Genomic DNA, 10,119 nt, shown 5'->3' with positions numbered 1-10,119 from the left:
ACTGATAGACTGAATCCCCATGGTCAGTGTTGGGTTCAGGGACTGATAGACTGAATCCCCATGGTCAGTGTTGGGGTTCAGGGACTGATAGACTGAATCCCCATGGTCAGTGTTGGGGTTCAGGGACTGATAGACTGAATCCCCATGGCCAGTGTTGGGGTTCAGGTGCTGATAGACTGAGTCCCCATGTCCAGTGTTGGGTTTCAGGGTCTGATAGACCGAGTCCTGCTGAAGGGTGTCTGCGTTCAGCCTCTGGTAGACGGACTCAGATGCTGGGGTGTTGGTGGGGGCTTCATGCAGTGCTGATGCTGCAGGATCATTTTCATAATCTTCCTCAGCCTGAAATTACAGTTACAGAGTCAGACCAGTGTTGAGTGATGTGTTCAGTGTTGGTGTGGGTGTGTGTGTACGTCTGTCTCTCTCTGTGTGTGTGTGTGTGTGTGTATGTTTGAGTGTGTTTGAGGTGTTGATGAGTGAGGAAGAGGAAGATATGACCCCTCACCTCTGCTGTGGCAAAAGGAGCTGGAGTTATCTGGCTAAGAGGGACAGCAGCAGCAGCACCTGAAAAACACACAGAGATAGCATCACAACATGTGTGTGTGTGTGTGTGTGTGTGTGTGTGTGTGCATGTTTCCATATTTGTATAGGAATCATCTGTGTGGGCAGTGTTTTATCTCTAGTATCTTTATCTTTAGTCTCTAACCTCTTGTCCTCTTCTTCCTGCACGTGTAGATAATGATGACTAGGATACCCAACAGCAGAGCAACAGCAGTCAAAGACACACAGACAACCACAGCAGCACCTGATAGGAGAGATGACCAACTACTTTAGACACACAAAGACAAACCTTACCAGCAGCAGAAACCAGGTGATAAAGAGAGAGATGAATCTCATTATCAGGTACCTTGTACCAACACATGATCTCTGTCACTAGATTAGCTTTCATTCCAATGCAGAGTAGCAGTCAATAAAGTTCCTGCTTCTATGGGTTTCACCTGTAACTGTGACACACGGATGCTTTTGATGGAACCGCATATTGATTTTTTCCTGGCCTGATTTGTTGTTGCATGGTGGTTCTTGTGTGAGCATATAAATGCTCATATAGGGGACTGATGGAACTGCAAAATAGCTATTCTACTGTTCTGTATCATTTGTATCTTTAACATATATTGATGTTTCCTGCTCTGATTGGCTGTTGCATGGTGGTTATTGTGTGAGCATATAAATGCTCATATAGGGGACTGATGGAACTGGAAATATTGCTATTCTGTTGTTGTAAGACATTAACTCCTTATGTTGTATCTGCAACTCATTTTGGATGTGTACTCTGTTTCACTGAGACCTGAACAAGTGGCTTGTGAACCCTCCCCCCCCAGATAGGCTCCTTCCTGCTAAGACACTTTGTGCCATGGTATCACCCCTCCCCCATAGGTGAACCCCTCACCCCACTGTCTCCCCCTTCCTCTCACCTAAAGGGTGTGGTCATCCCCTCTCCTATTGCATTTTGGATGTGTACTCTGTTTCACTGAGACCTGAACAAGTGGCTTGTGAACCCTCCCCCCCCAGATAGGCTCCTTCCTGCTAAGACACTTTGTGCCATGGTATTACCCCCTCCCCCCATAGGTGAACCCCTCACCCCACTGTCTCCCCCTTCCTCTCACCTAAAGGGTGTGGTCATCCCCTCTCCTATTGTATTCTACCTGACTGAAATGTATAAATGCCAACACATTCTGCTATCAGGTAGGCCTTGCTCTGAGCACCAAGCTGAGAGGGGGTCTCCACGCTGAAAATAAACTCCAAAAACCTGACTTCAACTCTCCGGTCCCTTCTTCAACTTAAGCGTGCTTACAGCGATTCCATCACTTTAACCCAGATAATTAGAGATAGTTAATTAGAGAGAGAGATATAGAGAGAGAGAGAGAGAGATAAAGATAGAGAGAGAGAGATAAATAGAGCAAGAGTGATATAAAGAGAGCTCATTATCAGCTACCTTGTAGTAGTAGAGAGAGAGAGAGAGAGAGCTCATTATCAGATACGTTGTAGTAGTAGAGAGAGAGAGAGAGAGAGAGAGCTCATTATCAGCTACCTTGTACCAACATCATCTCTGTCAGTAGACTAGCTTTCATTCCAGAACAGAGTTGCAGTCAATAAAGTTAATTCACCTGTAACTGTGACCCACTGATGCTTTAACCCATATGCACACACATATTTACCTTCTCTAGGTGTCACCTGCAGCTCTGTGTAGTAATCAAATATGAACAGAGTAGTTTCATACGTTCCACACCAGTACTTCCCAGAATCCTCTGCTTTCAGTCCAGTGATGGTCACAGTGAAGACTCCAGCAGTGGGGCTGTCATGCAGAGAAAATCTTCCTCTTGCAGCCTGTGTCTGACCTCCCTGAGTTAAGATGAGAGGTTTGTTGTGACACTCATCCTTACAGAGGAGTTTTATTTTCCCAGAATCCTCAGGGAGATATGGACAGCTGATCTGTACTTCACCTCCTTCATATCCTGTCACTTCATTCACACAATAGTGATTCAGTTAAATGTCTGGAATCACATGTCAGATATGGCTAATTAAACATTTAGTAATAATAGCAGTAAACATATAAGATATAAAACACACATTTGTAATAAAGTGACATTCAGAAGAAATCTGGACACAGAGCGGGTACACAAGGGGCAATATGTGGCCACAGCATCTATAGTAGCAGTAAGTAATCCCAATAAGTTATAACTCACCAATGAAGATCTGAGTGTTCTTGATTAGGGTGATGGATTCCCCTCCATCTGCACCTACTCCACACCAGTACTATCCAGCATCTGTTTCATTCAGCTGAAACAGGGTCACAGAGAACTTCTCTTCTTTCTTTTTAGAAGGCAATTCATCTCCTTTTTTACCAGAGGATACCATTTGTATTTTTCTTTTCTGTGTTCCAGGTGGGGTGAGTTTGATGCAGGTTAACTTTCTCTGATGCTGGCAGAGGAACTTAGTTCTGTGTTTGTAGGATTCAGGGAAAGTGCAGCTTAACTCAGCACTTCCCCCATCAAGGCCAGTCACTGTGGTAGGATTCCCTCCACCTGTCAAAGATAGAAGAAAAGAGTATGATTCTCTCTCTCTCTCTCTCTCTCTTTCGCTCAGAATGGAAGTTTAATTCAGTGTTACTCAATACTGTTTGTCATAGTTTGTTTTCTTTGTTTTGTCATTTGTTCTTCCGTTTTGTGTTGTGTTTGTTTACTCATGTCTCCTTGTGTCAGACTCCATGTTAATTAATGTCCTAGTGTTGCCAACCTCTGCCTGTACAATGGATTACCCTTTTTACCTCTGCTCTCTTGGATTGTTTGCCTGAGTATTTTGAATTACCGTGTACCGAACCCAGTCAGTAGAAGTTATTATATTGATCCTCATCACTGTGCCCGAGTTCAGCACATCATCAGCACTTCGTCATTTGAAATACAAATATTAAACTAAGATTCATGTGCATTGCACTTCAACTGTCATATCTCTCTCATTCTCTCTATACGGAACAAAAAAGTAAAGCTCACAACTCCAGAGGTTTAATATTGGACATTGAACTGAATGTACTAACCTTGGTTAACATGCAGGTATAGGTTAGTAGATGTTATAGGACGAACGTTATCCAGCACACACTTATAGCTTCCACTGTCCTCATTAGTCAACTGAGTGATCAACACCATGAAGTTTCCCTCTAATGGGTTGTCATAGAGATAGAACTTGTGTCCAGGCTCAGGGCTGGTATTACTATCTGCCTTTATGTTACTGGAACAAGAAGACCATGATCCTTTGCAGAGATACTTTCTGTGGTTTTCATAAAGCTCATCATATTCACACTTAATGATGACAGCACCTCCTTTGTGTCCAGTCACAAATAGGGTATTAACTCCACCTGTTAATGAAGAGGAGGTGTACCCATGTGAGATTAGGAGCTTAATGTGATGCTGTGGTCAGAAGTACATGGCCAGACCAACACATGATGTTACAGAAACCATCCCATACACACATGCGCACACATGCATGCATTATACACTCCCCCACACACACCACACACACACACACACACACACACACACACACACACACACACACACATGGACATACACCCTCACCAACTCACATAAAAGGATAAAAAGGGGAAATGTAATATGATGGTAAATACGGCACCATCAGACATACAGGGATGTTGGCTGACCTGTGCTGGTCCTGAGTTGTAATTGCAGTCAGGCAAAAACAATAGAAGAAATGACTTTGGTGTGGCAGAATAAATAACTAATATCACACTGACTAATAATGATATAATATTAGTTAACATATAGTCTGTCATAGGCCTGTCATATGTACTCGTGCCAAATTTGCCTTTTCAAATCTGACATCCCTTGGTTATCCAAAGTGAGTAAATGATGAAGCAGCTGATTGTGTGAGGATTTCCTGACACTCAGACCTATGAGAGGAACAATTCAGACAGCCCTGGTAGCCATGAGTGTAGTTACAGCCTGGCATGTTTGTGCAGAACTGCATTAAAGGGAACATTTTTACCAGCAGAGTAGCAGACACCACCCACTAACAGATACTGAATTAAAACACACACCTACATAACCCTATGCAAAGACATGTACACTCTGCCATACAGACCAACACATGATGGTACAGAAACCATCCCATACAGAAAATGCACACACATGCATGCTAGATACCCCCCCCCCCACACACACACACACACACAGAGACACACAGGCATGGACATACACCCTCACCTTACTCCTATCCCACACCCTCCCCAACACACACACACATGTTTAGATGATAGATTGCACTGAGTTTGCACATACAGTTGTGTAAAGTATATACACCTATTTACAAATCTACATGCAAGCACAATTAAATGAAGCTAGGAGCAGGAAAGTAAAATTCAGCGGTAACTGAACCCTAAGCCATACAGCTGCACTAAAATTAGCATAGCCAAGTTGAAGTCGTGAGCAAAGCCTCTGACAGTGTTCCATTTCCTAAAACATTAAGAGCAACATTTTATTAGACAGTAGGAGATGAAGATATGAGTTACCTGAGAGAATGAGTAAGAGTGAAAGAGCAAGGACCCTCATTCTGGATTGCTTTCAGTCCAGAGGTATGTAATGTGTGCACTTTTACACGGTTTATAATTAGTCTCTTCCTGTTCAACATGTGCTCTGGTCTTGTGTTCTGCCCACTCAAAGGTGTGAGGTCCACCCCTTCCTCTACCTCTACACTCTTCTGAGCAGCACATCAAGCGATTCAGCAACTGCATGTGTGTGGTTGATTATACTGTGTGATGTGCATATTTAGATTACTATCTGATGGTATTTTTCCATCCCTATATATAATCACGAGGCCACTGAGTAAATGCGGAAGTAGATGATTGTATGAAGATAACCTGACACTATGACTTATGACAGGAACAACACAGATAGGCCTGGTAGCAATGAGTGTAGTTGGAGACTGGCATGTTTGTGGAGAACTGTACCTGTTAAAAGGTAGGTTGTTGTCATTGAGAAGTGGAGTTTTGTACTGTTAAGTCCCGTCATGTTTCCTAGATTATGTTTCCCTTGTGTTGTCATTTATTACTTCAGTTCTGTGTTGTGTTTGTCTACTCATCTCTCCTCTCCTTTCAGACACCTCACGCCCTGCCCTTGTGTCTGCCCCACCCTGATTGTTTTCACCTGTCCCTCATCATCTTGTTTATATAGGTTGTGTGTTCCTGTTGTCTCGTTGCCAGTTTGTCTAAGTTTCCTCCGTTTTATTAGCGTCCCAGCGGTTTTCTTACGTTTATTGATTTCCTAGTGTTGCCGACCTCTGCCTGTCCATCCGATTCCGCCTTCCCTACTGGATATTCTGCCTGATCTCTGAACGCCTGTACCGAACCTCGACCTGACCCACAGCGAACCCTGTGGTAGCCTCTCCCCTTTTGTATTTGTTTGCTTGTTTCTGGACTGCCTTCTCCGTGTACCGAACTCTGTTAGTAAAACGTTTTGGATTATTCTCTACCCTTGTCTCTGAGTCGGCTCTTGAGTCCTGTACAAAACACAGTCCTTTACTTGTAGCCCCTGACTCCTCAACACCTGAAAGAACTTCATCTTCATCAGTAATAACAAAGAAGGAAAGAAAATCAGCTGTGTCGTAGGTCACTCTGTACACCTGTCCCCCACCTTCCACAGTTAAATAGGAGACAGCAAACTCTAGTGGATATAGAGGTGATAGTGGATATCTCATCTGTTAGTCTTGAGGTTTAGGCACACCATCCCCTACCCTTACAGTCAGACTGCAGTATGAGAATACACTCTCCTGTTCCTGCTATGGAACACTGAATTAGATTATCTGCAGTACATGCCACAAGAGCATTCTGAATGAGGGCCTACTCTCATATGTCATCCCCACTAGCCATCCAGGCTATGCTCTATGTAGTTATATGGTAAAGGACCAGCTAATAACAGTAATTATGCTAGCAAGCTTTTAACAGTGCCCAGTTTTTTTTCTGTTTTTTAGGTTGTTGCCTCATTCGTTTTATACCAAAACCTTTACTGCTGCTTTAATGCTAATTGTGATTGCTAGTAACAACTGCAAACACACGATGAAGTGTGATTGTAAGTATTTTGCTTCATCCTGGTCCTTGACACACACAAAAACACACATACACACAGGCACACAATAAGGCATTAAGTGTTGAGTTACAATCAGGACATATACGGCAATATTATTTAACCACTTACTTTTATTTGATAACAATTAAGCTGTCTTCAACAATTATTTTTGCTCTATATATATTGCTCTAAATATATCTAAAACTGTACACATATTAAGACACATCAATGAAGAGAATAAAGGCATCTATGACCACTGATAGTAGTAAATGGGATGAGTGGATTACCAGTCTGGCAAAAATTGACATAGATTCCATTTAGCAAGACGAGAACATGAACTCTCTCATGAAAAGCCAGGGTGTGCTGAAAGACTGGTTCAGTGTGAACCTGGCACAATCTCCTTCTTCCAATAGAGATGAAGGGAGGGGGTGATATTGTTTGGGAGTAAAGGGCTAGTTTTGGTCATTGTGGAAAATAGGGATTAGAGGCTGAATGTGTGGTAGGCTACACTGTAATACTAAAACCAAGAAGACTAAGATAAAGTAAGATTATGTGGTGAATATAATTTTAAATTCGTATTACTGTGAACTCATAGCAGGCCTCTATTTTAGCAGGGGTTGTTGGTTGGTGTAGGTGGCATCACCAGAGGGGATTGTGGGTAATGCAGCAGTAGAAGATATGGGGTCATCACAAGGGCTTGTGGGAAATCGAGCAAGAGAATATGTACCATCATCAGAGGGGCTTGTGGGAAATCGAGCAAGAGAATATGTACCATCATCAGAGGGGTTTGTGGGTAATTGAGCAAGAGAATATGTACCATCATCAGAGGGGTTTGTGGGTAACTGAGCAAGAGAATATGAGCCATCAACAGAGGGGTTTGTGGGTAATTGAGCAAGAGAATATGGACCATCATCAGAGGGGTTTGTGGGTAACTGAGCAAGAGAATATGGACCATCAACAGAGGGGTTTGTGGGTAATTGAGCAAGAGAATATGGAGCATCATCAGAGGGGCCTGTGGGTAATTGAGCAGTGGTGTATGTAGGGTCATCAGAGGGGCTTGTGGGTAATTGAGCCAAGGCATAAACAGGAGTGGATGTGAGGTCTACAGGCCCAGAGGGTCGAGGGTGTCTGGTGTCTTTAATCTCCTCATACACGCCATCTGTGAGAGGAATCTGATGGTGGTTAGAGAGAGTTAATAAGTGTTTGTACATTAAGCTGTTACCATGGTAGCGGCCAATATTGGAGGGTAGCTTCCATTGTTTTGAATTTGGTTTGTTACCTGTGTTTCTCCTGTTGTGTCTCTACCAGTAATGTTTGATGGACTGACTGATGGGTGGGAAGATTCTGTAGAACACAATACAGAATTAGTGTGTGTGTGTATGTGTGTGTGTGTGTGTGTGTGTATGTGTGTAACTAAGCGTGTATATGTGTGTTAGCATTGTTGCTAACCTCTTGTCCTCTTTCTCCTCTGCATGTAGATGATGATCCCCAGCAGCAGAGCAACACCAATCAGAACCACACAGACAGCCACAGCAGCACCTGGTAGGAGAGTGGACCCATACTTAGACCACACAGAGACAAAACCTTACCAGGAATAGAAATCAGGTGTCCTGATGGATTTAATGTTAACCAGCTGGTTTTGCCGACCAAAGAGATAGTGAAAGTAACTTAGTCAGAGCACCTCTGACCTCCAACAGTCATGACTTTGGAGGTCAAAGGAGTTCAAGAAAATATACAGCCATCCAATCATAGAGTTTAGAAGTGGTGGAATGGACACTCTTCGCCACTGACACGAAATTGGAGAAGGAATCAAGTTGATCAAGGAAGGGGCCAATGATTACATTCAACTCAAAAGAAGGATATACATCAGAAGGATAAATAAAATAAATATTATAAAAAATATCAATTGATGTCCATACCATGTGCTGATAAGGATGATGGGGAAGAGGTCGGGTCTGACAGCAGTTTTGTAGAGGAGGAGGAAGATGATGTCAGTGACCGTGATGAAGATGGTGTGGATGATGGTGCTGTTGGTAGGCATGTGGATGGTGGTGGTCCTGTTGAAGATGAAAGTGGATCATATCAGGATGTGAGACAGACAAAAGGCGACAGAGCAAAAACGAGAGAGAGAGAAAAGACACAGAGAGAGCATCATCAGGTGGTGATGGGAAGCTCGAAACGGATGTCTCAACACTGTGTCAAGCATTAGAGTTGCTAAAGTGCTAAAATGAGAATTAAATAGCAATACCTGTAAGTAAATAGCCCACGCATGAGACTATTCAGGTTATGGAATCGGAATAGACTTGTCCGGGTTACTGCAAGGACTTTCTGGAGTTTTTGCACGTTCAAAAACAGATTTGCTCTGCAGTCATTGGAACACTAGAAGTCCATGCTTACCGTCTCTATGTAACTTTGGTACTTTACAGTGCTAAGACTATAACTCATATACACACCCCTATTTAAATTGCTTTCATCTCTCCTGCAGGTCGATGTTGATAATAAAACGCTTCAAGTTCATACTTTTCTTCGTTTGGTTTCACCTGTAACTGTGACACACTGATGCTTTAACCCATATGCACACTCATATTTACCTTCTCTAGGTGTCACCTTCAGCTCTGTGTAGTAATCAAATATGAACACAGTAGTTCCATACGTTCCACACCAGTACTTCCCAGAATCCTTTGCTTTCAGTCGAATGATGGTCACAGTGAAGACTCCAGCAGTGGGGCTGTCATGCAGAGAAAATCTTCCTCTTGCAGCCTGTGTCTGACCTCCCTGAGTTTTGATGAGAGGTTTGTTGTTTCTTTTAAACTCATCCTTACAGAGGAGTTTTGTTTTCCCAGAATCCTCAGGGTGATATGGACAGATGACCTGAACTTCACCTCCTTCATATCCTATAACTTGAGTCACTTCATGAGAACAGAAACAGTGATTCTGTTAAAAGTCTGGAATCACTTGTCAGATATGGCTAATTAAAGATTTTTAACAACAGTAGTAAACATATCAGATATAAAAAACACATTTGTAGAACTAAAGTGACATTCATCAGAAATCAGGGCACAGAGTGGGTACACATGTGGCCACAGCATCTATAGTAGCAGTAAGTAATCCCAATAAGTTATAACTCACCAATGAAGAGCTGAGTGTTCTTGATTAGGGTGATGGATTCACCTACAACTGCACCTACTCCACACCAGTACTCTCCACCATCTGATTCATTCAGCTGGAACAGGGTCAGAGAGAACTTCTCCTCTTTCTTGTTAGAATGCAATTCATCTCCTTTTTTACCAGAGGATACTGATTGTATTTTTCTCTTCTGTGTTCCAGGTGGGGTGAGTTTGATGCAGGTTAACTTTCTCTGACGCTGGCAGAGGAACTTGGTTCTGTGTTTGTAGGATTTAGGGAAAGTGCAGCTTAACTCAGCACTTCCCCCGTGAAGGCCAACCACTGTGGTAGGATTCCCTTTACCTGTCAAAGCTAGAAGAGAAAA

The 10,119-nt window shown here is 42.8% G+C and overlaps 1 protein-coding gene across 1 annotated transcript; it reads right to left on the bottom strand.

Moving 5' to 3' along the window:
- Positions 1-7,034: 7,034 nt before the first annotated feature.
- LOC116219313 (DNA-directed RNA polymerase II subunit RPB1-like) lies at positions 7,035-8,689 on the bottom strand. The gene is made up of 4 exons (XM_042703560.1): positions 8,549-8,689; positions 8,079-8,168; positions 7,909-7,973; positions 7,035-7,801 (listed from the first exon to the last, which is right to left on the bottom strand). Exons 2-4 carry the CDS (start codon positions 8,101-8,103, stop codon positions 7,232-7,234), a joined length of 660 nt encoding a protein of 219 aa, XP_042559494.1. The 5' UTR covers positions 8,104-8,168; positions 8,549-8,689; the 3' UTR covers positions 7,035-7,231.
- Between the last annotated feature and the right edge of the window lie 1,430 nt (positions 8,690-10,119).

The sequence above is a fragment of the Clupea harengus genome, chromosome 24 (assembly GCF_900700415.2).
Source record: "Clupea harengus chromosome 24, Ch_v2.0.2, whole genome shotgun sequence".
Classification (NCBI taxonomy): Eukaryota; Metazoa; Chordata; class Actinopteri; order Clupeiformes; family Clupeidae; genus Clupea; species Clupea harengus.
This window is presented reverse-complemented; position numbering and strand designations above follow the sequence as displayed.

Bases quoted from the DNA above. Each gene is read 5' to 3' on its own strand.
- LOC116219313 (XM_042703560.1), bottom strand. From the start codon at position 8,103: ATGCAGAGGAGAAAGAGGACAAGAG. The intron at 7,974-8,078 runs GTTAGCAACAAT...TGTGTTCTACAG, and splicing joins GAGGAGAAAGAGGACAAGAG to AATCTTCCCACCCATCAGTC. The intron at 7,802-7,908 runs GTAACAAACCAA...AACCACCATCAG, and splicing joins ACACAACAGGAGAAACACAG to ATTCCTCTCACAGATGGCGT.